Genomic DNA, 27,511 nt, shown 5'->3' with positions numbered 1-27,511 from the left:
GTTAGATCCCTTTCTCAGGAAGTGTTGCAGTTTAAGATCGCTCCCCTATTTTGGCCCACGGCCAACCCCCACCCCATCCCCATCTACCAGAGATGACCTCTGAAAAAAGAGGAAAGAGCCCCTTTTCCCAATCACTGAGATTCCCTGGTTGCTTGTTTGAATTGATCTCGGAGGTCCCCCCACTTCAAAATTTCAGGAGATGGGAGGGAAGTCATTTTATGTCCCACAATGCTCCTCCCTTCCTCCCTAACCCCCCATTAACAGGGCTCTGCAACACCTGTGGACGAGTTCCCAGTAACCCTCCCAGCACATACAGGAACCTAGAGGAGAGACAAGAGAGAGGACACCAGTTAGTCAAGGTACACACGGGTCAAATGAAGCCCTCTGAAAGGGACTCAGAATAGCTTCAGTCATTATTAGCCACAAGTCTCATTTCCCCTGCTTTTCCTGGAAGACACTGGCAATGGGAAAACTAGCAGATTATAGCAGCACATGTGATGCAGAGGGGGAAGAGATTTGTATCCAGGTTGGCTGAAACTTGTCATAACCCAAATGTGCAACAAACAGTTGGGAGACGAGCTCTTGGTTAAAAATCCAACACCTCAGTGGGTGGGCAGACAGAGCTCATAAGCCACAACCTAGACAGCCAAGGAGTCTTCCACCGAAATTAAGGCAGATGAGATTTGATAAGCCCTGCTGTTTCGAAGGCAAAACACAAATGGCCAATCAGGCTGACTTCATATTCCCCCGCTTTGGGGCATCAGATCAGTTTTGCAAACTGTCCATCTGCTAACTTTACATGTCAAAACTCTTTGTTCCAGGTAAGAGGGTTTTTGGGGTTTTTTTTTTGGGGGGGGGGGGCGGGGGGGAGAAGAGAAATATTTAAGCCAAAGTTTTAAAGCTTGGGTGCATTATAAATGAGACCTGATTCTCAGCACCCAGAAATCCCCAGCTTCAATGGAAGCTAAAAGGTCCACAAGGATCAGGCCATTTTTATTTGAGTGTCTAAAGCCTAAATCTGTGTTTAAATTGACCTTCATCTCTTTGTCCGCATGTTAAGGGTGGGCAAACAGATCAAGTGTCTGGGCTGGTAAGTCTTCCTGAGTGTGCTACCTCTGGGCTTTCGATTTTTTTTTCCACGCTTCACACCTGTTTTGCTCAGAGACCTCAGCACCTCTGAGAGGAAGATTGAGCAATCATTCCATTTTAGAAGTGTGGAAACTTGAAGCAGGAGTCCTGAATCCCATTCTGCCACTGTAACCTTCAGACAACACTGCCTCTCCACACTTCCCAGACACTAAACATTTGGTTTGCTTTTCACCAGTTCTGCTCTTCTTGCCATTAGAAACTGACATTTTGCCCGAGGATCTTAATGCAGGTTCATAAATCACCATAAGTTCCACCCTCAGCCCCAACAAGGGAGACATCACACTTCCACTACAGATGGAGAAACTGAGGTACAGAGAGGAAGTGACTTTTCCAAGGTCACAGTGAGTCAGTGGCAGATCCAGGAGACTGCCAGCTCCCAGCCCTGTGCTCCAAACCCTTCACCACCCTGCCTTCCCACTTAATCTCTCCATCAACTTCTCACCATGTTAACACTTGAAACCTATTTGCCAGAGGAGTGAAGTGGTGGGGAGGGGCAATGAGTGGTTTTAGCCCCATGAGAATGGGAGCTAAAAGTCTATGCCCATCACCACCACACTGGCTGATCCATCAGAACCAGCCACGGTTCCCTGTGTCCAAACTCACCTGGTTCGGTTTCTCTGCGTTGCTTAGACCCCATAGAACGCAGCTAGCCTCTCCTTCAGCAGAGGAGGGAACTGCTCCGAGAACTGCTGCCAGTTCTCCTCCCCAACTTGGTCTTTGAAGCCATGAAGAATCTGAGGACGAAGAGCAGCGAGATGGGACTGCACAGGCTTGTGTGTGGGCAGGGGAGGTGGAAATACAGGCGCGTGGCTATGCCTACAGCCCTCCCTGTTACTGCGAGGCTCCTGGGTCAGCAGAATGAAGTTAGAGGAGGATGAACAGCCCCACCCACTCTCTGTGCGCTACAGAGGGAAGACGTGGACTCTCCCGCTTCGGAGCTGCAGACGGGCCAAGCGCTGCGATCCGCACACACTAACCCGAAGCGGCAGGAATTCATGCTGGGGGCCCACCGTTGAGGCCAAACAAACCCAGCCAACGCTGGCGGTTCCAAGCTCCACCCGACGGCAGCTGCCGCTGAACATGCTTAATAAGGCACTGAAGCTGCTGGAGTGTTTAGTAATGCTTATCCCCCGCACAACCAAGACACAATGACAGTGTCACACTCCAGATGGAGGCCTCTGAGTGCTATACGCACATGAACCCTCACCACCACCCTACAGGAGCTGGGCTTCCCAGTTTATAGATAAGGAAGCGGAGGCATAGACAGAGCTGGAAAGACCCCATATCCACCCATGAAAAGAACCCAGGAGTCCTGACCTCCCCAGCTCTAGCCATTGGACAGCACTCCCTCTCCATCAGCAAATAAATGGAGCTAGAAATCAGGCCATCACTTCACCTGCTTGCGATGACAAAGAAGCCCCTTGTCAGTTGAAAGCTCAGAAAGAGGGCCCCCCCCCCCCCTCGCCACAGTATTAGTCTGCAAAGATCCATAACTGAACTGAGGGCTCAGCTGAGGCATCTCTTGCCCCCCTCCTTACGACGCATTACTTACCTTATAAAACATGTCCCTCAGGTCATCTTTCGGGCTCACCCACGAAGCAACAGCATCGCAGAAGAAAATAAAGTCCTGGAACAGGATAAAGGTGCTTGGGAAAGAGCAGACCCAGACCCCAGCGCAGCGTGAATGAAGAGTCCCATTTTAAGGCCAGACAGGACCTTTAGATCCAGTCTGATTTCCTGCAGAACAGAGGCCAGGGAACCTCCCCCAGCAATTCCAGTAGCAAGCCCAGCGCTTCTGGATGAGCTACAGCAAGTCTTTCCAGGAAGACTCTTTTTAAAGTGCTGCTCACCCTTAACGACAGCAACACTAATTTCACTCGGATACTGACCTTGACTTAAAGGCCACGAACGACGGAAAATCCACCATGCCCCTAGGTAAGTTGCTCTAGTGGTTAATTACACTACTATTAAAAAAAAAATCACCCCTATTTCTAGTCTGAGTTTTTCTACTTTCAGCTTCCGGCCATTGGCTCTCGTTATGCCTTTTTCCTGCTAGCTTAAAGAGCTGGGTTTACGGTGTGAAGCGACACCGCCATGGGGACCTGTCCGATATCAGGAGCAAAGCAGGGTCAGGGCTTACCAAGGCAAATCTCAGGTTGCTGCAGGGAGAGGCGTGAGTGGCTTGGGAGGGGGCACTCTTCCTTTGGTCAGTGCTACCCCCTGTGTGGTTCTACAGGGCACTAGGCTGCAGGGTCAGAGACTCAGTGGGGGCACTCTCCCCTTGGAATCAGTATGGACCCCGATACCCCAGTGCAGCACTGTGCTACGGGGAGCAGGGTGGGTGACTGTGTCAGGCACCCACTCCTGGAGTTAGTGCAGGGTTACACAGTTCTGTGGCTGTGGGGGTTCCCTTTGCAGCTGGGTAAGAGGGTGCTGTGTGGAGGGAGGTCCAGCCAGCTACTCCGGCAGTCACACAGCCCTAGAGAATGGCTGAAGCGCCGTTACCTGCACGACTCCACCGGGATTCACCCCAATCATCATGCAGATGCCGCGGAAGGCAGAGTCCTTCTCTTCGTTATCACGGATGTTCCGTAGAGACGTACACCTGGAAGGCAGAGCGCACCCCACAATCAGTGCCAGAGGGGCTGGGCAGAGAGCAGGCCAATTAGGCTGAACAGCTGCACATCCAGCAATGCCAGTGCACTGGTGCAACCACAGCTAGGTAGATGAGCCCATGGCAGTTGAGCCCAAAAAACCAGAGCTAAGTTACTCCCTAGTACTAGTAGAATTAGCACCTGGGGATCCCTGGCATTAGTCCAGAGACACCCCCATGCCAGTATTAGCTTCTCATCCTTCTGGCCCTAGATGCTTGACAAATGGATCTCCCCAGACTCAATGGCAGCGTTGGAATTAGAACCCAAACGCCCAGTCCAGTACCTCTCCATTGGCCCATCCTGCCTCCTTCCCCTCTCAGTAACTCATCTGAGGTTTCAGATATTGTGATAACTCAGGGCCTTGTTTCCCTGGGTCGCTGGAAGCCGGCTCTGTGCTATACTTGGCCTCACTCGCCTGCTGGGGCCCGGTCTGAGCTATCGTTCATGCAGTTACACTGAGCACTGGCAACCTGGTCAGGACACGGCAGCGTTAAGAGATTAAAAATCTACCTGGGGAAGTTGGGGGGTGGGGGGGTTATTTTTAAACAGGACGGTGAGCTAGCAGGAGTCCAACTCCCCTGCAAAAAACTGCTATAAGATCCCAACCGGGGGTAGGTGGAGATAAGAAGCAAAAAGAAGAGGCGTACTTGTGGCACCTTAGAGACTAACCAATTTATTTGAGCATAAGCTTTCGTGAGCTACAGCTCTGCTCAAATAAATTGGTTAGTCTCTAAGGTGCCACAAGTGCTCCTTTTCTTTTTGCAAATACAGACTAACATGGCTGCTACTCTGAAACCTGTCATAAGAAGCAAAGAGTCTCTATTAAAAGGTAACCAGTGCCACACTGCAGATGAGGCAGGCAAGCTTATCTCCAGAGAAATCGGAGCTGCAGGCTCCCCGGGGGAGGACTCTGCTGCTACTGTTCCCCGCCTTTGTTTATGGAAACAAGCCCCGGGTTGTATTCCCTTTCCTCAGGGGACTGGTTTAGTCAACCACTCGGCCAGAGAAATGGGGGAGTCTGTTGTGGAGGTCCCCACAGGACAGAAGCTTGCTCAGGTACATGCCAGTTCAGTTAGAACCTCTCCCTGGTGTGGGGATCACACATCAAGTTTCACCAAACCGCTTGCCATTCCCTTTTGAGAAACTGTGGCGTGCAAGGAGCAGTCAATCCTGACACTCAGGAAGAGCACCAAGGGGAGGAGTTGGGGGGGGGCGGGCTGAATTTATTTCTAAAGTCTGGCAAATCCCCGCCCTCAGAGAAGATGGAGGGTGAAGCTCCAGCCACACAGAGAGAGACAGTCGTGCAATACGCAGCCCTCAGCAATAGCAGGTAAGTGTCACACCCACACAGAGCAGGCCCAGGTCTGGACATGTCAAATGCTATCTCAGGTAGTTTCCTGGCCCTGGTTGCTGTAGTATCCGAGAACCTCCCAATCCTCCTCATGCTTATCCTCACAACTGAGACAGGGCAGTGCCATTAGCCAGATAGGGAACCTGAGGCAGAGACACTGGGTGACTTGTCTAAGGTCAGAGGAAGTCAGTGGCAGAGCAGGGTCCTTAATGCAGGTCCCGTTGAATCCCCATTTCAAGCATAGACAGGCATGAGTGCTGCCCCAGTTCACCCAGCTCCCTCCCACAGGCAGTGTCTCATTTGGAAGTTACCCAAAAAACCCTGCTCCCACAACTGCACTGGGAAGTACGGGCTTGGGGCTTTAGGATCCCAGAATGCACTGGTGCAAAGAGCTAGGCAGAAGAGCCTGGATCACTGGAAGCTTTTTGCCATGTTGTCCATCAGGCCGTGCTGCATTTGCCCGTCGCTATCACCTGGAACAGACCTCCCCCCAAGGGAGCAGCCATGAAACCTTCAGCCAAACACCTGTTCTACACCAAACGCTCTATTTCCCCCTCTCCGACTGCGGTTTCACTAACCAGGGTCTGATAAACTGCTGTAGCATCGGCGCGACCTCTTGAGGGCAAACGTAACCCAGGCGTCCGATGGTGATGGCTGGAAGAGAGACAATCCCATCACGGATCTGAGCAGCGAGTCTGGGATTCAAGTATGTCCTGAGGACGCGGCACACGGCAAGAGAAGCAACTAGGGGACTGGGAGAAAGAAACGCCTTTCCCCTCTCGAGTGGCCAGGTCAGGGCCGGCCAAGATTAACAGCAAGCTGATAGGCCATTTGGTAGCACTGGTCCAGTTCCTCGTGGGAAAAGCATCTACTTTGTGTGACCCCACAAGTAGCTGCCCTGTTTTCCTGCCAGCCTCAGCTGCATAACACAAGACTGGATGGACCAAAGGCCGAACTCCCATCTCAGCCAGTGGATGCCCTCCAGGGTGGAGCCGATGCCCAGAGGCATGAAAGGGAAGCTTGCCCTGTTGCTGTCAGGACTGTATGTATAGATTTCGGCTGTTGACTGGCTTCTTTCATCAGGCTCAAGGTCCCTACCGCAGGGAAACCACCTGTAGAAGGATGGTCTACCCCTTAAAGGTCCAGGGACCAGCTGTTCCAGGGCAGAGCCCCTTTAAAAACAGAAGCTTGGCTGTGATTCTGGGCTGGTGGACAGACCAGCAGCCCTACCTCCCCATTTAAGGGCGGCAGCGGGGAGAGCAGCTCCTCCATCCCCCCTACTGACTCCCATTTAGACACTTTTCAGGCCGATGGCAAATTGGTGGCTCCCGAGCCAGACCTTGTTCCCACTGGCATCCACGCCAGTTTCACTCTTGGGAATGGGATAAACTAGCAGGATTCACTCCAATCACTGTGGTCCCTCCTACGTGCGCAGAGCCAGAGGTTGGGGGTGACATGCTGGGGGTCCCCAACTCACCTGTGTTCTCCAGCAGCGTTTTGGGGGTGTTTGGCCGGTTGATAATCTCCACTAGGTTGTTCAGGACCATCTGGACGTACGGCTGCATTTCCGCCCCTGCCAGGAAGGAGAGTGCTGTCAGCTCCATCTTTGACTTGGCTCATTAAGCTTCCCCCTAGACCAGCTGTTCTTAGGACAGATCTCAGTGAATATTCATTCACAGCCCCTCTGAGAGGCAGATCAGGATTAGCTCCACTGCAGATGGGGAAACTGAGGCATGGATAAGGAAATGTCCAAGATCAGTGAGTGGCAGACTAGACTAGGACTAGAACCCAGGAGTCCTGACTCCCAGCCCCCCTCCCCATGCTGTACACACAATGCCAGAGCCATCGCCCCATTGCATGAGGTGGGATCTCTACCTCACTGTGGTGCGGGGACCGATCTAGCACCAAACGCCAGGGTTCCTGTATCAAAAGAAAGCCAGGATGCAGCTCCCACCCATGCCCCCCGCTCAACAAGATCAGTGCAATCCACCCAGCCCCAACACCTGCCGGTGCGAATTCCGACGCACTAGACAGCTCCAGGAGCTCACGACCCCTCCCCTGAGGACGTGTGCTGGTGCACTACCCTCTCCTTGGCAGGGAAGGACGCAGCGTGGTCGTCCCCAACAGTACTGGCATGGGAGTGAGCGAGCAGCAGACGCCAGGGCCGACCTGGCTCTTGGCACGCTTACCCATCTGCATGCAGATCTCCCCGATGGCCCAGGTAGCGTTATTGCATACCGAGATAAACTCCGGGTTCAGGTTGGTGCCCAGGATAGGCATGAACTCAGCTGAGCACAGAGGAAGAGGAAGGACATGGGGTTAATGCTGGAGAGGTTGCAGGTGGGGCTCATACCATCTAAGGTGTTGTACCGCCCCACCCATCACCGTAGTATCTGGGCACTTTCTAGGTAAAGTCAATAGCTGCAGCAAAGCCCTTGGTTTGCTTCCTGGAGTCTCTGGCTCTTCTCGGGACCAGCACTGTATGAAGGGGCCTACAGAAGAGCCATTCCTCCTCCACATGGTACTGGCTGGAGCCCCTACTTGAGGCTGGGGCCTCATGGTGCCAGGAACTGCCCAAAACACAGAGCGAGACAGTCCCTGCCCCCAAGAGCTCGCAGGCTGGACAAAGGAAAGGAGCATCACCTCCATTTTACAGACGGGAAAACTGAGGCCCGTAAGCTATTTAATTACTTGCCCGAAGTCATGCAGGGAACCTGCGGCAGAGCTGGGATTGAACCCAGCGTCTCCCATGTCCCAGCCCTGCTCCCCAATCACAAGGCCAGCCTGTCCCGCTCTGCCATTCCCTCTGGATCAGACAGTATGAATACTGGGACAGTCATAGCAAGAGCTCTGCTCTTTCAACTTCTCCATCATTTCCAGAGGCAAGAGGGCCCCTGTGACAACGGCAGCAAAGTGAGGGCTCAGCACAGGGACCTACCGATACATGGCTTGACATGCATGAAGCAGGCTTTGGTGAGGTCTCCCAAGAGGGCGAAGGAGCTCTGCCGAACCTCCGGCATGGTGTCCTGCACGGAGCAACAGCGAAGGGTTAGACTGGGAGCGAGTCAGTAGCCACAGGGACACAGCTGTTAAGCCAGGGTCCGGAGCCGGCTCACCTGCATGCACTGGAAGAGCAGCGTCATGATGTTGCTTCTGGCCACCAGCTGCTCCACGTGGCATCCTAAGCCCTCTGCCAAGCCGCTCAGCAGATCCAGGGCCACGATCATGAAGTCTTTGTCAGGGGCCTCGTACTGGTCCGGTTGCTGATTGTACATCTGATCGGGAGAGGGGTTAAAGGCAAAGTCTTTTCCCAAAGGGAACCCCCCACCCCCCATGTGCTCCAGAGGGGAGGGCTGTGCTTGTGGCTACGGCACTGGATTGGCACTCAAGAGACCCAGGTTCAATTCCCAGCGGAGCACGTCACACCCCCTCTCTGGGTCCCATCTGTAAATCGGGGAGAAGGATGCATCCTTTGTCTCGTCTATTTCAATCGCATGCTCTTTGGGACAGGCTCGTCTCTTAGTAGGTGTCCCGACAGCTCTTAACAATGGGGCCCCACCTGCACGTGATGCTTCCAGGCACTACTGCAAGACGAAGGACAATAGCCCAAGTTCCCTGTCCCACCTGCCGCGAGGAGTCCGGCACTTACCATGGCCTGCGCGAGCGTTTTCTGCACCAGCGTCACGCAGCGCTGGTAGACGGGTTCACAGTATGGAAGGAAGCCACTCTGGAGAGCGGTTGCTACGGACGATAAGCACTGGGAAGAGAGACGCAACACCTCAGAGAGGATGTTCACAGGGGTCCATCAGACCCAAGCCCTCCTTTTATCCCGATCTCACACAGGTCTGTTCCAATTCACACATCACAGGGTTTTATCCTTCCGATACCACCTCTCTCCCTCCCCCGTCTAAGCCACCACAGTACAACTCAGGCGTAAGCTGCTGTTGAAGCTGGGAGACCCTGATACACAACCATATCTCCCAGCATGCTTTCTCCCGCCCGTTTCTCACAGTCACTCACTTCTAACAGAGGGAAGAGATCCTTGTCCTCATCCTTCAGTTCATTCCACTTCTGGATCAGAGGGGGCATCAGCTTCTGGATATACTCCTACAGCAAGGGGGCAGGAAAAGAGACCAGTGCTTTCATGGGGTGGGTTTTACACTACGGTCTAGCGTGCGTACTTTTATATACCCCTCCCAACCCCGGCATCAGCGTCTGATCTGAGTACATTGCACTCTGTAGGACTGTGCTCTTGTCCCCATTTTATAGTTGGGGAACTGAGGCGCAGAGGGGCTAAGTGACTTACCCAAGGTCTCATGGGGAGTCTGTGGCAGAGTTAGGAACTGAACCCAGGTCCCCATGCCCCAGGCTAGCATGCTAACCACTGCACCATCCCTCTCCAGCAATCTAAGCTCAGCCCAGAACTCTCAGAAAGCCAAAACAGTCCACACACTGCTTCAGTATTCGAATGTCTTGTATTTTCTTCCTTCATCATTGTTCCTGGGTGCAGAGCGGCATGGAGAAGGCACCAAGGGAATTTAGTAATGCAGCTGCAGTGGCTGCTGGCAAGGATGTGCTGCACTGCGCAGCTACTGGTACTCACTCCACCCACGTCAATTGCTATCCCCCCAGCAGCAGCAAGTTTGTAAGGGCAAGGAATGGAGGGGTCAGCGGACATCGGGGAAAGCGTCCAAGCCGCTTTATTACTGTCACACTGTGCGGGGGAAAGGAGGGGGCAACGAAGCATTGGTGTGTGAATGTTAGTACTGGTACCCCCGGCAATCAGTCGGATGGAGGGTGTAGGCGGCACGTACCGGCTGGTTTAGGTGATGCCCCACAGAATCGGCGAGGGTGCCAATTGCATCGTACAGGATCAGCAGGTTCTTGTGCTGGTATTTCCCAAAGGCAAACACCAGGGTGTCCAGGATGAAGCTGAGGTAAGGGACCAGCTCCGTACAAGCCTCCTCCTCCAGCGTTGCAAAGGCGCTGGGATGGGCGGGGAAAACAACAAGCAGCATTAACCCAAACAAAGAGAACCTGACGGGTCCCAGGAAGCGGCACGAAGCCAGCGGCAAACTCAGCGGTGGGCAGCCAGGTAAGTCCAACTTAGAAAGCAGATGAAACCCACTTCTTGTGATACAACAACCCACGAAGCAGCTCATTCGAACCACTGTGAGCTGGCTCCCCACACCCCACGATAACCACCCCAACTGCTGGCTTTGACCAGAAGCACTGGGCCATCTCCCCACCCCACGGTAATTCTCCGGATCAGACAGTATGAACACACAGTCAGTCATGGTTAAGATCAAACTTCAAGTTCCTCATCATGTCCAGAGAAAAGCACTGTGGGAGATGGGGACGTTCCAGCTTGAGCAGTGACCAGGCCTCAAGCCAGGCCCCACATCCAGGGACCAGTCCAGGCAGACCGTGGATGCTGGAGAGGATGGTTCGATGAGAGAGAGTTACTGCTCTCCTCAGTTCACCTCCTGTAGCAGCCATACAGGCTCCAGTGGCTGGTACTGGGAAGCTGACGCTAGCCCCAGATCGTAGCCAGGGTGACTACAGATGCTGGTTAAGAACAGTGGCTTGCGTGGCCACCGGCAAGCCTTCGCCGATATCCCGGGGCACCGGAAGGGTGCGTGATTCAGGATTAAAGAAGCTGGGGACTGCAGCCGTGGAAGGGGCAATCTGATCACAGGACTCTGTCTTTAGCATGGGGAGACCTCTCGGCACTGGTCTGCCACTGCTTCAATTCCCACGCCCCAACACCACCCCACACTCCTGGGTACCTGCAGGCTGCCTCCTGCACCCTCTTGTTGCTGTCGAGGATGCGTTTGAGCAGCTCCGTCATCAGCGGCTTGAGGTGCATGTCGGGGGGCTGGCTCACCACCCAGTGGGCGTAGCGGCTGAGGGTCCAGCAGGCGATGGAGCGCACCAGGGCCTTCTTGTCCGAGAGGCACTGGATCAGGTGCGGGATGAGCTCAGGGAGGTAGGGCACCATGCCCTGCATGCAGCCTGATAAGAGGGGAATGCTCAGAGCCCAGAAGAGGGGGAAGAAGGGTATGCCCCTCTAGCCTCTATGGACTGTTCAGCCATGGCTCTCTCTAGTGATGCTCCTAGGTAGTGCTTGGCCTACCCCAGCAGGCAGAGCAAGGACACTAACCCTGATCCCCATCCCTTAGCAAGCATTGTGGGGTCTCTTGGGAGAATCAGCTGCTGGGACACAACCCTCCTTGGCTTATTTTAAAAAGTTAAAGGCTATCATGTGACAAGTTGCTCAGTCCCAAAACACCTGAGTCAGGTGGCAGGAAATACCAGTGCCAGTGGACCTGGGCACATAGAGGATTGCAGGCCAGGGTTCAGTTACAAGCCCCAGAAACCTCTGGAACTCATTGCCACAGGATGCCACTGAAGCCAAGAACCTAGCAAGATTCAAAGAGGGGCTGGATGTTTATATGGATAACAAAGGTAGCCAGAGACAGAGCAGTTAGTGCTAACAAAGCATTGGAAGGACATAAAGCCTCATGCTTTGTGGTTCAAGCTCATCTGATAATTAGGGGTCATGAGACCTCCATGGGGGCAGATTACCCCACATCTGCTCCTGCAGGGCTCCTTTGCCTTTCTCTGAGGCATGTGGTGCTGGTCACTCAAAGACAGGATACCAGGCTAGATGGGCCTTGGGCCGGATCCAGTCTGGCAGTTCCTGTTGTTGCACAATAAGGCTACAGGACGAGGAACAGCTGAGAGACGACCATCCAGTAAGAATTCTCCCCCTCCCCACCCTGTACAGCACTGCACACTAGATCGGTTATGTTGCCTCCCAACCACCAAGCATCGACCGGCCCCTGCAGGTTGCTTGGTGGATGTGATCCAGCGCCGCAGCTCCCACGCACGGCACTTGCCTTCAGCAATGGCCCCCAGGACTAGAATCCCAGACTCTTTGATGACCCACTCGGGGTGGAAGAGCAGCCCCTTGAGCAGCGGGAGGAGGTGCGGGAGGAGCTCGTCTCTGAACACGTTGGCCAGGACGTCCAGGGCTGCAGCCGAACACTTCCCTGTGGGGACGGATATATGTTCATTATTTATACTATGGCAGAGCCAAGAGGCCCCGACCCCAGCTGCGCCAGGTGCTGCACACACAATCCAGACTGTCCCCAGCAGGCAGCACTTAGGACACCCGGCTTTTCTGGGCAAGGTGAGGACTCTGCTGCACTTCAGCCAATGCCCTGCTATGGTGTTGCCCGACCATCGACAATGCTCTGCCCAAACCAGACCTGGGCGCGAGCCCAGCCCCTCCCCGACCTACTCAGGTTCCAGTCCGACAGCGTGTCATCGTCATCGTCCTCATCCTCCCCATCCTCATCATCCTGCGTCCGGTCCTCCTCGTGCTGCAGGGTGACGGTGCGTGACTTGTGGAAGCGGGGCTTGATGTCCTGCTCGCTGTCTGGGATGGCCTCGTCCTCTTCCACATCACCCTGGGGCGACAGAAAGCAGTTCGGGTACGACTGACAGCCGTAAGATGGTTCTCAGCATGGGGCGCTCCGGAGAGCAGCTGCTAGCAACCCTCTGCCCTTTCCTTTAAAGGAGAACCACAGTTGGACTCCAACAGGCATCTGGGGGTCCGGCTACACCTCAGCTGGAGCTGTAATTTCCAGCCTGGAGAGACGTACCTGTGCTAGCTCTGATCGGGCTACAGCACTTAAAATAGCAGCACAGTCACAGCGGCTCAGACTAAGCATCCTGAACACGATTCTGTCTGAGACCCCGGGTACATACTCAACCCGCTAGCCCATCGTGACTACATGGCTGTTTTTAGCATGCTCGTTTGATCGAAGCAAGCGTGGGTGCATCTCCCGGAGCTGGAAATGCCATGTCCCGCTGCAGTATAGCTGCACCCTAAGATTCAGCACCTGGGAATTCACATATACCCCCACCACACGGCTTGTGCAGCAGTATTGCTGAAGTGCTTTGGGGAAATTTTGGGTGCTCACCTGCCCTCTGTGCCTTTGAAATTCACCGCCATGGCTTCACAACACACTGCTCAAGCCCTCATGCCACATGCATCTGCTCTGCATACTGAGCTTGTGTCAACCCCCCCCCCCCATAGGGAAGGCGTTGGCACCCAACCAGGAAAGCATTTTACAAGGGAGGGCAGTATCATTATTCCCATTTTACACGCGGGAAACTAAAGCACAGAGCAGAGAGGGACTCACCCAAGGTCACCCAGCACACCAGTGGCGGAACTGGGAATTGATTCCAGCTCTCCTGAGTCCCAGTTTCCTGTGCTACCCTCCACTAGAAATGAGGGGCTGTAGGATCAAGTCTCTGGGCTCTTGTAGGCACAGTTTTGCAGAGATCTCACAGCAGGATGGGACGCCCAGCCCCAGCTAAGGCCATGCCTGTACCTAACATGCTCCTGTTTTAGATCCCCCTTCATAGCCGCTCCCGGTCACGCCTCCTTGGATCAGACAGTATGAATACAACCACCATCATTGTCATCAGGTTGGAAATTATACATCACTTCCAGGAGGTCATGAACTGGTACCTCTCCCTAACCTATCACCTATAATAGTGCTAAAAGTCCTCTTCCTTATCAGGTGTATTACGGTAGCGCCCCAGGATCAAGGCCTCATTTTGAAGACACAGTGCCTGCCCCAAACAGCTTTCACACGAAACAAAGTACTATCCCCACTGCACAGATGGGGAAACTGAGGTGCACAAAGATTAAGTGACATGCTCAAGGTCACAACAGAGCATCTGTGGCAGAGAAAGAATTGAACCTGGTCTCAGTGCAACACCTTATCTGCCAGCCCATCCTCCCTCTAGGAAGGATCCCATGGAACAGGGAGCTTCACTGCCAGCAGTCCACAGACATCTCCAAGGTTACCCTTTCAATAAGCATGTGTAACACAGCCTGGACATAACGGTCCTGGAGACTGACACACACTGCCCAGGGTACAGCAAGCCATGCTTCACTCCTAACACCCACCTCACTGTGCCTCAGTAGTTGGATCTCAGTCTGGCCTCCTCCTGACCATGCCACAAGAGGGGGCTAACTAGTGCCAATGGTGCGTGGGTCCCAGGAGGGGATTGAGACCTGGTAACTAGCTTCACTCAGGCTACTCAATGGCCACGGCGTCCAGTAACAAAGACTCAGGTACTAATATTATATATATTATGGTAGCACCTAAGAGCCCCAGTCATGGGCCAGGATCCTACTGCATTGGGTGCTGTACAAACAGACCAAGATGACAGTCCCTGCCCCACAGAGCTCTCAATGCTGAATGTTTTGCTGCACTGCAAACACAAAATGCCCTAATAAATCAATACAGCTAGTAGGCAGCTCATTAAAACAGAGAGAGATTCTCTTGATTTGCAAACAATGATCTAGGTAACTTGGAGGCAGATACAGCTCCCTGCCCTTTGAAGGGATGATTTGAGAAGAGAATTTCATACACAGCATGTTTCAGTGATTGTATTTAGCAAGCATTAATCCCATTTTACAGACAGGAAGGACTAAGGCAAAGAGAAAGGAAGGGACATGGCTGAGGCCACAGGAGGAGTCAGTGTCAGAGCTGGGATAGGAACACAGGCATCCTGGCCGTCCCAAGCACACCCTCCCCTCTCTCTTTGCATCGACAGACACATACCTTTAGCAATATGATATCGATTTCAGAGTATTTCATTCCATTCACCAAGATCGGAATCAATCTGTCAAAAGGAGGGGGAATAAGGGTGGATTCAAAAATCAAGGTCGGAATAGAGGGAGGTGGAAATCACAGAGTGGAGCAGGTGCTTATAACCAGCCAGTACTAGAGAACAAAGGGGACAACCAAGCGAGTTGTTTTGTGTTCTAAATGCCTTAAATTGTTCGGTTATTGAAACCACTTGCAACGAGCCAAGAGCTTCAGACTGAATCTGCTTGCGGAGCGGCCTCCTAGCCAACAGCTAGACAGGCACATAACACGACACCTAAAACGCTACAGCACCACTGCTGCAGGGCTTCAGCATAGACTCGCTACAGCAACCGTTCTCCCGTCACCCTCGTTAATCCATCTCCGTGAGGGGCGGTAGCTGGGTGGACATAAGAATTCTTCCATTGACCTACCACTGTTTGTTTACTCCAGGGGTTACAACTGCATAGCTGTCTCTGTCAAGAGTGTGGATTTTTCACACCTGAGAGCCGTATCTATGCCAACGTAGGTTTCCAGCATAGATCAGCCCTGAGCAATAACCGATGTCCAACCCACCCTGTTCAGGCTTATCCAATACTCGGAGCTATACAGTCAGCTCTCAATGGGTTCTGCCCATTTTACAGACCAGCAAACAGAAGCGACTAGCTCTTGCAGCAAATCAGTGGCAGAGCAGGAAAGAACCCAGGAGTCCTGACTCCCAGCCCCCACCACTCTAACCACTCAACTGCAGTCCCTTCCCAGAGCTAGAGATGGAATCCAGGAGTCCTGATTCCAAGCTCCCAATGTACTAGCCCATAAATACCATCTTCAATTATTTAGTTACAAAAACAAACCCTCTTTGCACTAAGTGTTCCTTCTTTTTAAATAGAAGGAAGTGAATTTTACGGTGGTATCTGCACATTGCATGGAACCTAGGTGTCCTGACTTCCAGTCCCCTGCGCTAAACTCTAGATCACACACACACCCCCCAGAGTTGGAAATAGAACCCAGGAGTCCTGACTCCCAGCCCTGTGGCTCAGTCCTTCGCCCCTGTCTGGGAAGCCTTATCAAGGCTACTGATCAATTTGCATGCATCTCATTGGTTTATTGCTTCACCCTGAGGAGGTTAATATGGTCCCTTTACTTTACATGGGGGGGGGGGGCGGGGGTTGAGAGCTTTAATCAATCCACTCAAGGACTGAGTGCTCTGGTGCTGCTTCAGCATGGGGAGCTCAGTGCCTGATCTTTGCTTAGGGTGTGGCAATAAACCAATGAGAGACACGCAAACCCGGCTACGACACAGACGAGCCACAGTCAGTTTCACTGTACTGCAGACAGCCGGTTAGGCGAGCTCACATGCACACACCGCTTACTAGTAAGAGCAGCTGCAAAGCTGAACTGGCAGCAGGAAGGGATGTGTGCCTGGCCTTAATCTGACCACCTGTATCACCGGCCAGCTATCCCTGTACTTAGCCCAACCTCCAGCCCCAACCAGAGACACTTAAGCATCAGCAGGGGAGCAAACACACCCTCAAAAGCAACAGTATTTGCCTGTCCTTTCCTAGCGTGCCTCCAGTGTTGCTACCAGCCCAGCTCTCTGAACCCGTCGTCCCCTACTGGCCACAGTGGCAGCCCCAATAGGCTTCCCAACTCTTCCCCAGCTCGTACAGAAGCAAAGCTACTCACTGCACTAGATGCGAGGACAGCACCTCTTTGCAGATGGGCTGCTCTGCTAGCGTCAGCCAGAACTCGCAGGCTTCCAAGGCTACGTTCTCGTCATTGTCCTGGGTCCTCTGCAGCATGTACTGGGGAGAAGAGCAGCGATGATCAAATGCCAGCTTCAGGGCAGGCCCGTGACACAGCAGCTCCCAGCTCAGCTCCCCCTGCACGCGCTTTGTTTCACCCACCGTGCAAGGTGAACCTCATGCACTTGGCTCCAATAACCCAACCAGTCTGAAGACGGAGCTGGATATGTTTCTGAACGTTATTTGACATGACTGCCCGGGGTGGCCTGCGGTAGCAGGGACCTATAGTCAATGACGCATGAGGTTCCCGACAGCCCTACGTGCTGAAATGCCAGGCGGCAGACCAACCTGGCTGATCTCAACCTACACAGGGCTCAGCACGCTTCACCGTGCATCTCCATGAAACCTGATGCTAGGGGGCACAGTGTATGGGGCATTAACCAACATCCCAAAGCTCTGTAATCAAGCCACCATCACATCTCCGGGTAGGGGCAGTCACCCGCGTCCTGACCGAATGCCAACTGGGGAGGGAATTGCCTTTAAAACACAGGTGTGAAACTGGATGCTCAGCAAACCAACAGTCTAAGATCCCTACCTCAGAGGTTATACCAGAGAAGCCCAGCTTCCTGGACTTGTCTGGGCACCAGAGTAAACCCAGGCCGGGTGTGGAGAGGGCAAGCAGCAACCAAAGGGGGGCGCTCATACCAACCTGAGAATCTGATTACAGCGTAAGCCAGTTTACTAGCAGGTCTGTTGCTCCTTCTCCCCACCCATGCTTGGGCCAGCATTTACATTAATCCCCTCCCCGCAAAGCCTGGAGACAGTTAATTGCTGATTTGATCCACAGTGTCCCCAGAAAGCCCAATCCACCACTGAAGAGCCTGCGGGATCCCGCTCTGGGACACACCTGAATGATACTGTGCATGTGAGGGATCAGACGATCTATCCGGACCTCTAGCAGCATCACCAGCGCTCGGCAGACGTTCTTCCGAACCTCGGGGTCTTCGTCCACCGCCAGAGCGAACAAGTGCTATGGGGAAAGAGGGAGCTGAGACTCCAACACCAAGGGTCCCTAGAGCAGGAATTCCCTTGCTGACTTCCATGGCATGGAACAGAGAGGCCTAGCCAGTCCCTAGGCTATTGCCTGACAGGGCTGAAGCAGGCTTGGCTTTCAAACAGCGAGGATCTGGTTTAACTTGGGTGGGGGAGGGATTTCTACACACTACGGAGCCTGTGAAAAGCCAGGGGAGAATTCCAGGGTACCAGGCCGTTTTGCGCGGCCCTACGCAGAGGCAGACCTGTAGTACATGAAGCTGCAGATATATTCTGGACTCCTCAGCACAGGCTAGACATCCAGGGGGGTTAAAATGGATGCACGAGTCGGAGGCTAACACAGGAGGGAGATACAAGGTGGTGTTTGTACAAAGGAGCCAGACAAAGCTTGTGAATATTTGTCTTGTGGTCGCCCCGGTCATGGAGACCCTTAAGCATCAGCAGGGGAGCAAACGCAGGGCTCCACGGTGCTCAGCACAGATACAATAATGGTCCCTACCCCCACAAGGCAGACAGCATGCCTTAGGGGATAGCACTCTGGATGAGGAGGCAAAAGACCCAGGTTCTATTCCTAGCTCTGCTGGGTGACTTATGCAAATCACTTCACCTCCATGACTCAATTTCCCCCAACTGTAAAACCTCCTACATAAAGCGCTTTGAGCTCTACAGAAGAAGAGCACAATATGAGCTGGGTGTTATCACCACACTTCAGAGCAGCTGGCGTTCTCTGGGATCGCAGGCTGTGGTGCACTCAGGGAGGTCTGCAAACAGATGCCTTATGGGAAAGCTGAGCAGAGGAGCAGCATTAGGCTGGGCACATCTGTCTGAGACCATCCAGACACCTGGGTCTGGCCTGCCAGCAAGAGTGCGTTGAAATGTCTCCTCACCTCGATGAAGGTGTCAATGTTATCCATCAGTGCCTGAGCTCGGTCCATGATGAACTGATTCACACAGGCGATGGCATGGGACCTGATATGGGGGGGAGGGGAGGAAAAAAAGATAGTGGGTCACCGAAGTATTCCAGGTGGTGACCCCTGCCACCCTCCCAAAAGGGGATTTTAGTGAAATAGACATTAGGAGGCAGTGTGGCCCCAGTGGATATTCCTGTCTCTGGTGGCTTGGTGACATTGGGCAGGTCACTTTTCTTGGTGCCTCAGTTTCTTCACCTGTAAAATGGGACTGACCTCCTTTGAAAAGCATTTTGAGATCTACAGATGAAAAGCAAGGGATTGTGAGCCCAGCTTCCATGCACAAAGGAGGTATAGGTCACTGCTCAAACAGCAGCCCGTCTAGTCATTTCAGGGCTTGACCTCTGATCTTCCCATGGGTGGGGACGTTAGTGGGACCAGTACACAGCTTTGATCTCAAGGGCTCTCAGTTGTTCTGTAGGCTGCACGCACAGCATGCAGGCCCAGCTCAGCCCTTTAGCCTCTGCCGATGATGGAACCCGGTTGCATGTAGCTCACCAGGAGGGGGTTTTCTTGGGAGAGCTTGTAGAAATCAGGGTGTCCTGTCTAGACATTAAAGGGGGTGAGGGGACGGTTGCCCTGGGGTTCCTGGGCAGAGTTCTCCTCCTCCACTGTGGTGCAGAGGGTAAGTTAGTTGGGTATTTCACCCCAGGAGGGGCAACATGGAGATTGAGAGGAAGGATGTGTAGTGGTTAGGGCACTACCTAGAATTCAAAGATGCAGGTTCAATTCCCTGCTCTGCTACCTACTCCCTGCATGACCGTGGGCAAGTCACTTAGCCACTCCGTGCCTCAGTTCCCCATCTGTACAATGGGGATAATAGCCCTGCCCTGCCTCACAGGGGGGTGAGGAGGATTAATGCATAAAAGATGGTGAATGCTTAGATATTGTAGTGATGGGGGCCAGACAAGTAAGATGATCTTACAGGAGAGATGCTACTTAAATCTCATCCTGAGCAAAACGCAGCATAACATTGTGTAGCAGGATGGCTGTTCTAACTGGCAACTTGAGCAGAATTCTCACTGCTCCTTCTGGGTCAGTTGCTGAACTTTGTTCAGCTTACAGCTAAGCATGAGGCCATGCATTCTGCTTATGAAGAATGAGTCAGGGTGTGGGGGGAAGAGATCCTCCAGACACTTGGAAGCTCACTGGCATCTCGCCAGCGATCGTGGTTTGGTTCTGGGACCAGCCGAGAGACATCCCCCAAAGCAGAAAGCGAATGCACTCAGGAAAGGGAAGTGGGATGTTACGAAGGGGCGGGCTCCGTTGAGGTTTCATTCACGTATGCCCAACCTGTACCCCAGCACTAGGGCAAAGAGCGCAGCGCTCCCCACACCGCCAGGCAAACTAATATGCACCTGATCTTGGGGCTGCAGTGCTTGAAGAACTGAAGGAATTTTGGAATCATGATGTTCAGGGGTCGATTCAGAGCATCGCTGTCCAGGAGTTCGGAAGAATCCTCACAGATCTTCTGCAAGGCACCAAAGGCCCCCTAAACACAACAGACTCGTCAGCTCACTCACAGAAGGGTCCACAAGGGAAGAAGATATGTTACAGCCATGTAAATAAGAACCCCAGGTTACTGAGAATTCCTCTAATCCAGAGGTTCTCAAACTGCGGGTCGGGACCCCTTGGGGGTCACGAGGTTATTACATGGGGGTTTGCAAACTGTCAGCCTCCACCCGAAACCCCGCTTTGCCTCCAGCATTATAATGGTGTTAAATATGTAAAGAAGTGTTTTTAATTTTAAACGGGGGGGGGGCGTCCACACACAGAGGCTGGCTATGTGAAAAGGGTCACCAGTACAAGAGTTTGAGAACCACTGCTCTAATCCAAGATTCCTTTTTAGCCTTCCCTCAGAACCTCAGCCAACTATGCCAGAAAGCAGCCAGTGAAGGGCCCAATTAAACTGAGGGTTCTTGCAAGAACCTGGATCTTCAGATCTTGTGCTATCACACAGCACATTCTGTCCTTCAGTGGGGATACTCCTGAAAGTGACACAGGCTAGCAGTCCGAACATCCCACTGGGAGCCAGGAGTTCTGGAGCCCCACCCCCAGTTCTAGGGTTAACTCTGTGAGATCAGGCAAGGCACAGCACCTCACTTTGCCCACCTGTAATAATCTAGGTATTTATCTACCCTCCATCCCAGTTTCACCTGCACATCTCAAACTGGGAGGTATTCCTTAAGGCTGGGAAGTACTATCCCACCACAGCTGGGGAAACGGATGCACAGAGAGATTTGGCTAAGGTCCCACAGGGAGTCTGTGGAGGAACTGAGATTAGCACCAGATCTTCAGAGTCCCAGACCAGTGCCCCACCCCAAAGCTGGCCGCTGACTGCAGAGTGAAAGGGAAGATTGATGTTTTTATGGTGCTAGGGAGAACAATGCAAAAATAGCTTTGTACAGACACATGCAGGTGAAATCTAAACTCAACCCATGAGTGTTTACAAAGAAGGGATGGAAAATGTAGCCTGGCTCCTTGTGTACTGCTGTTAGCATTCCCAGACCCAGCGATGTCTTATACAAACGCCAAGCACAATGGCTACCATTAAAGTTGCGGTGATAACCATAGCTATGTAGAAGGCAACGCTATTACCATCATAAACCTGAGGAAGGCAGCGTGGTCTAGAGGCTATGTCACCTGACGACCTGCTTTGTGACCTTGGGCTTCCCACTCTGTGCCTCAGTTTCCCCCACTCACCCTCTCTCTTGTCTATTTAGACTGTAAACTCTTTGGAACAGGGATCACCACTCTCCCTGGCAACTTGAGATGGAAACAAATTGGGGTTTCACTGTGACTAGACAGTAACTGGACCTAAGGGTGCACCGCTGCAGGAGGTGGGAAGGTACTTGGCAGCTCCTTGCAAGATCTAGCCTTATCTGCATCTCTGCTTTGCACAGAATCCAAGAGTTTCACAACTAAACCCCTTGACCCCTCCCCTGATCGCTTCGGGAAGGTATTCATTTCAAAGGCCAGACAAGGCAATGTAAATGTTATTAAGCAAGGACAGTCTAAGCCCTTAACTATGTGGGGAAACCGAGTGCATAGCCTTAGCAGAATAGCTAACATGAGTGCTGGGAGGAGTTCTGTCCATTTCCTGTTCTCCTTATGTCCCCCCCGGGTCATCCGGACTCCAGGATGGAAGGATCAGGACTGCCGGGGCGGGGGAAGGTGCAATTTGCCCTGGGCCTCCCTTTGAGAGGGCCTCCAAACTAAGTGGCATTGCAACCTGGTGCTAAGACCCTCTGTGACTGGTCACAACACCACTCACTCAAGTTTGACCCAGCCGTCCTCCATTATGACAGAGGGGCAGCTGAGCCAAGCCTGCAGTGGGGAGCTGGGACCATCCCCCTGAGCAGGAGCCACCACTCAGGGGTGACCTTGCTCTCCAGCATCCCCATCCCAAGTGGTTTTTGTTTTGTTTTGTTTTGTTTTGTTTTGGGGGGGGGGGGGAGTGGGGGGTCTCCACTTTCAGATTTTGCCCAGGCCCTGAAAAATGCCCGTGCAGCCCTGTGAAGGACAGTACTTTACCCCACCCCAGTGTTTTCCATCTGAGGAATTCCAAGTGCGCTCCCCTCACAGAACCCGTGTCTAGGTATTTACCTTGTCTACCAGTGATGTTAGTGAAAAATGAGATGTTTCGGGGGGGTGCGGTCAGCAGGGGGGAATCACACTGGGGACCTCTAGATCTAACAGCACGAACTTCTACTGTCTGGGCTAGAAGACCAAGGTTTGTCAGCTCAAAAGCTATACAGACTCATGAACTATGTATTCTGGTTCTGTCCGACGGCTAGAGAACCACACTCCATACGTGTGGGTTACATTAGGAAAGCAGACCCATTTTACAGAGGGGAAACCGAGGCACAATACCATAATACAGAAACATGGACATTTATCCCTACGGGAACCAGACTGAGATTCAACAACTCAGTTCACTTCAGGGCCACGCAGCCGGGCTGGATTTGAGCAGGTGACAGAGTTCGCCTTCTATACGCCCAAGTTGAGAGAGACCCTGATGTAATCCCGCGGCCTCCTCTCCCCCGACACTGTCTTACCTCACACGTATTGTAGTCTTCAGAGTTCAGCAAGTTGCATAGCTGCGGCAGGAGCTCTGGCCACATCTGAAGCTCCCCCTTGGAAGCTATGGTGGTAATGAGAATCCCTGCCAGTTGGAAACACACAACATTTCACTCCTCATGCTAAGCTTTGGCTGGTCAAATCAAGTGTTTCACTCATTCAGTCTCTCAAGGTCATTTACACACACACCCAGGGGAGGTGTCATTTCCCACCCCAAATAGGCATTATCATGATCCCCTCCCCAACGCCTGCTCTAACACAGTGGGTTTAATCAGGCCTCCAATCCCATAGAACCAGACTACAGTCAGACCCTTCTATCTGTCTGCTACCCCTTTAGCAGTAAGAAGGGCAGGTCAGTTCTCTCCAGGAACCACGCGTTCCAGAAGCAGCGATGCTACCAGAACTGCTAGGCAAAGATCAGGACCGGAGGCTTCTACACAAGATGATTCCCGAGCATTAGGTAAGCACACCCGTCTCATTAGAGACACTTTCTTGCTCCACATCTGTTCTGTGCACCTTTGACACACGCGCACTCATTTTACTGACTTCAACCTGACCTACAATTAAAGTTCTACCCGCATAACTAGATCAGTGAAAGGCGTGATTATTTTAGCAACAGATCTGCTGGTAGAAGCCCTAGTACAGACACTGTATAAGGGGCTTTATATCAGTGTAACTGCATCTACATTAGGAGACAGGTTTACTGCTTTAGTTATGCCAGCATAGTTAAACCACCACACTTGAGGGTAGACCAGGCTAGAGTGTTTTATTCCTACTGGCCCTGCAGGAAGCGTACAGGAGAGCAAGCGGGGCTGTATCCCACCTCCTGCATCAGCTAAGTTCCCATCACCGATTCTTCATTGCTGGTGAAGCAGGAAGAACTCAGCACCAGCAATTAGAAAAATCCTCTCCTGATAAGGAGATGACACAACTTGGGCCATGGATGATTTTCCATGGCAGCAAACACAGCCTCGCTTTAATGGGATCATTACAATACACGCCTCTCCCCGACATGCAAATTAACTTACATGACATAAGTGAGTGCCTGTAAACGCTACTTGAAACTGGACTCACTTCCTACAGTGCAACCCTGTCTCTTCCCCACTGCTCTTACCGATAGTGGCTCGGATAAGAGAGGAAGCATCACCAATGTTGTTCAGACATTCCTGTTTAATGAACTCCGCCACGGGCTGGGGGAAGCTCTGGTAGTGTGCCTTCACATTGTTCTTCAGAATCAGCCCACTGAGTGAGCGAGTCGGTTCATCTGGTTTGAGAGAATTTTTGGAAGGGTGGGGGGGGGTGGGGGGGGGAGAGAAAATTAAAAAATTCCATAAACAGCTGTTGCTGCTCACCTCACAGGTGGCTGCTTAACTGTGAGTGACTGGGTGAGAAGAGATTCCTGTACATATCTAGTCTGTTGAGCACTCTGACATGCTGTAGGGTGAAAGGATGACAAGTGTGTGGGTTTGCTGCCCAGGTACAGATGCCTATAATCTCAATGCAGGCAAAGGTTTAGGATGCAGCTATCTGCCTTTTGTTGTTATATTCACACTATACCTTCATCTACAAATACAATGACTTGCCATTTCTCTTCGAACACAGCCCCCGCTTCGCAATGCACTCCAAGGCTTTGCATTACCCTGAGACAGAGTACCAGCCCCATTTTGAAGAGGCCCAAAATGAGCAGGAGGTGAACTCAGTCACTGAAGAGGTCTCAGCAAGTTCAGCTGGGAACAGAAGCCAGGAGTACTGGCTCCCAGTGCCCCTATTGTAACCACTAGCCCACAATCTCTCCCACAGCTGGGAACAGAACACTGTACTCTCAGCTTGGAGAGGAAGGCTGGTCCAGTGGTTAGAGTGCTAGCCTGGGCCATGGATTCAATTCCTACTCCACCTGAGCGATCTTGGGCAAGCCATTTAGCCTCATCATGCCTCAGTTTCCCATCTGTACAATGGGCATAACAGCGCCTCCCTGCCTCATGGGGTGTGTGTGTGTGTGAGAAAGATTATGAGGCATCCAGATACTATGGTGATGCAGGGCATATCAGTACCTACCAATCACAGACTTCCCATCTCCTGCTCAACTACTGACCAAGTCTCCCTCTCACAGTGAGGCAGAGAAACTAGGCACCCCAGATCCCTACTCTGAGCACCACCTCAAAGTTCTTAGGAAAGTCAGTCACTTGCCATAGAGCCTCTCTTTTTTTTTTGCAATACCACCTGTGGAAAAAATCATTAACTTACAGCTATTCACAAGGAAACATCCGCAGACATTTCAAGTTTACCAGATACTCCAGCAAGAACCCTGAGGGGCTTCAGGTGTCAGGCCTAGATCAGATACAAGCTCATTTAAAAAGCAAGGGGGCCTAGCTCAGATGTGTCTGTGGAGCACCACCCCCACCAGGAAACCCACCTCCCAACACTCAATTTTTTATTGGCACGCTCACATGAGTTATCCCAACAATCCCCAGTTGAGGAATTTTGCATACAAGACACACTTAGTGGCATAGGGACAAGTCCCCGTGCATCTTCCATCCACTTTCATCACAGCAGATTACGTACCTTCCGATTTCAGCCGTGTCAATACAAATATCAGGTAGTTATTGAAGTCGGGGAATTGGTTCAATTGCTTCAGTTTCTACAGCGCTAGGTTAAAGAAAAAGGCGCTCAGCCCAGACAGGGATTTTAAAGGAAGGCTGATGCACAGCATCTGTCTGGACTTTGCAACATGAAGGACCAGATGGGTGCCCTGCCAAGCTGCATGTCAGTGACACAGATTCTTCTAAGATACAAAAATAAATCCACAGACAGGAGTAAAAAAATTCCCCCCCCCCATTTTAAGGCTATGCAAGGCACCTCGACTTACAGGGTATTAGTTTTCAGCACAGTTTACACAGCAATGAGCTAGGGAAGCAAACATACACAACTTGGTTCTGCAAAGACTTTCTAGAGCGCAGCCTGGCTTATTCCAAGGATACATCTTGGACAACCCGCTGCGTGGCAGTGTTAGGAGACTGGGAATCTTTGAGTAACTGCAGCACTTGCTGTAGTCCCTGCTCATCTGGCTGCCAATCCATGGTGCAGAGCTGTAACTACACAGGAAGGAAAAGAGGTTAATGACACTCCATTCAGAGCATCTCACTAAATTGCAACAAAGATCATAAGGCATTGCAGAACTCTGGCTGTCAGCCAGGATGGACCTGCACTAGCTATGACTGGACACAGCTCTGATCCATGAGCAGACGGCTGCCTAAGAAAAGGACTTCTCAATGCACGTAAGTCCTTCCTGCCTTCATACAGAGGAAAGAAAAATTTCTACTGCTTCTGCAGGAACGAGACTTACTGAAAATGCTATTTTTGTTTTAAAGTTTGGAGGGTGGGTTTAGTGGGGATAATATTAGCATAACATATCACAGAGCTAGAGCGCCATCCAAAGCACATTTAAATCAATGGAAGTCTTCCCCGGAGCTTCAGTGGCTGCTGGATCAGGCCCTCTGCTCCCCCAGCAGCATCACATCCATCTCCAGGGAAGTACTGATCTAGGAATAATGGCAGGGAAACCGATGGTGAAAGTTTAGGCTGACAATGGGAAAGGTTTCCTTATTGCAAGGGATCTACTGCACTGTGGAATTAACTTCTCAAGGGAAGCACCATCATTTGGGATATTTAGAATTGGACTGGAGAACTACTGGGGGGAATCCCCCAAACTTATATGGTCCCCCAAATGCTTATCACCAGGAAACCAAACGGGGAGTTCAGTGGAAGAGGAGCACTCAGTGGATTATGAGATGAAGAGATTTATTGGGGGGGTATGCCCTCATCGTCTCTCCGTTGAAAATAAGTTAGTGGGAGTTTTCATGAAATCCAGTGCTTACAACCCAGAGAAACACGTGGAGAGAGACTGAGCCTCCACCCTCACCATTTCCTCTCTGCCCCACCCTTTCCAGAGTAGACCCCACTTCCTCCTAACCCACCACTGCTCTGGCACTGCCTTTTCTAAACAGCCCCCCTTACCAGTCCCTGCTGATCCAGCCCCAAATCCCAAGCTTCAGGATGAGGCAAATTCTCGGGGTTACCTTGCATGGTGCCATTTGGGCTGGTGGGAAAGAAGAGAGGGTCCCATCTTCCCACAGCCCTGAGGCAAGACCACCCCGGCCCTCAGCCCAGAAAAAGGAACAGGCCCGGGATCCATCCATAGTTCCCCGCCCCAAATGCTTCTTTCCTCCCCCGCACCCTACATCCTCCAGTGACTGTCCCCAACCCCAATCTCACCCTGCAGCCTTCCCAACCCCAAATAGCTCATCCCTCCCCGCAGCCACCCTGTGAGACTCCACCCCCCCCACCTCTGGGCTCCATCCTGGGCTCCCTGCATTTGATCTCCCATCGACTCCCCTTCCACCTGGGCTTGCCCAGTTTCCCACCCCTGTGACCGAACCCCCCCAGACACCCTCTGCTCCCCTCCCGCCCCCCCATCCTCCCCCCTCCCCCGCCTGCTCCTCCCGCCCCCCCATCCTCCCCCGCCTGCTCCTCCCGCCCCCCCATCCTCTCCCCTCCCGCCCCCCCATCCTCCCCCGCCTGCTCCTCCCGCCCCCCCCGGAGTTCCTCAGCTCCCCCAACGCCCGCCCCTCCCCGGCTCCCCGTGCCCAGGCGGCCACGCTGCCCCCGCCCGCCTCTCGCAGGCCCCGGCGGGCGCTGCGGCCTAGCCGGCCCGGCGCGGCGGTACCTGCCCGGCTGCCGGGGCGGGCGCGGCGGCCTCTCTCGCTCTGGCGGCGGCTCCGGCTGCCCGGCCCAGGAGGGCGGCGGCGGCGGCGGCGGCAAAACGAGGCGAACGCGACAC

The 27,511-nt window shown here is 52.7% G+C and overlaps 1 protein-coding gene and 2 non-coding genes across 4 annotated transcripts; all 3 read right to left on the bottom strand.

Moving 5' to 3' along the window:
• Positions 1-108: 108 nt before the first annotated feature.
• TNPO2 (transportin 2) lies at positions 109-27,500 on the bottom strand. Of its 2 annotated transcripts, none has more exons than XM_074935682.1 (25): positions 26,689-26,817; positions 25,653-25,766; positions 25,237-25,312; positions 23,789-23,938; positions 22,653-22,759; positions 19,953-20,086; positions 18,514-18,595; positions 17,481-17,603; positions 16,515-16,633; positions 14,805-14,865; positions 12,461-12,629; positions 12,057-12,209; positions 10,944-11,169; positions 9,969-10,140; positions 9,175-9,261; positions 8,804-8,911; positions 8,271-8,429; positions 8,093-8,180; positions 7,344-7,442; positions 6,632-6,727; positions 5,733-5,808; positions 3,655-3,754; positions 2,702-2,776; positions 1,753-1,883; positions 109-320 (listed from the first exon to the last, which is right to left on the bottom strand). In XM_074935682.1, the coding sequence occupies exons 1-24, from the start codon at positions 26,755-26,757 to the stop codon at positions 1,776-1,778; spliced, it is 2,751 nt and encodes a 916-aa protein (XP_074791783.1). In that variant the 5' UTR covers positions 26,758-26,817; the 3' UTR covers positions 109-320; positions 1,753-1,775. The 2 variants fall into 2 exon arrangements, with proteins under 2 accessions (XP_074791783.1, XP_074791784.1); XM_074935683.1 differs by lacking the exon at positions 26,689-26,817 and adding an exon at positions 27,398-27,500 and having other exon boundaries at positions 110-320.
• On the bottom strand, positions 10,418-10,488 carry LOC141975437 (small nucleolar RNA SNORD41). Its single transcript, XR_012635918.1, has one exon. It is a non-coding gene; the product is annotated as a small nucleolar RNA SNORD41 (small nucleolar RNA).
• LOC141975441 (small nucleolar RNA SNORD41) lies at positions 13,614-13,681 on the bottom strand. Its single transcript, XR_012635922.1, has one exon. It is a non-coding gene; the product is annotated as a small nucleolar RNA SNORD41 (small nucleolar RNA).
• Positions 27,501-27,511: the final 11 nt, after the last annotated feature.

This window comes from Natator depressus, chromosome 20 (genome assembly GCF_965152275.1).
Source record: "Natator depressus isolate rNatDep1 chromosome 20, rNatDep2.hap1, whole genome shotgun sequence".
NCBI classification, from domain to species: Eukaryota; Metazoa; Chordata; order Testudines; family Cheloniidae; genus Natator; species Natator depressus.
The sequence above is the reverse complement of the archived record's forward strand: the minus strand, read 5'-3'. Positions and strand labels throughout refer to the sequence as shown.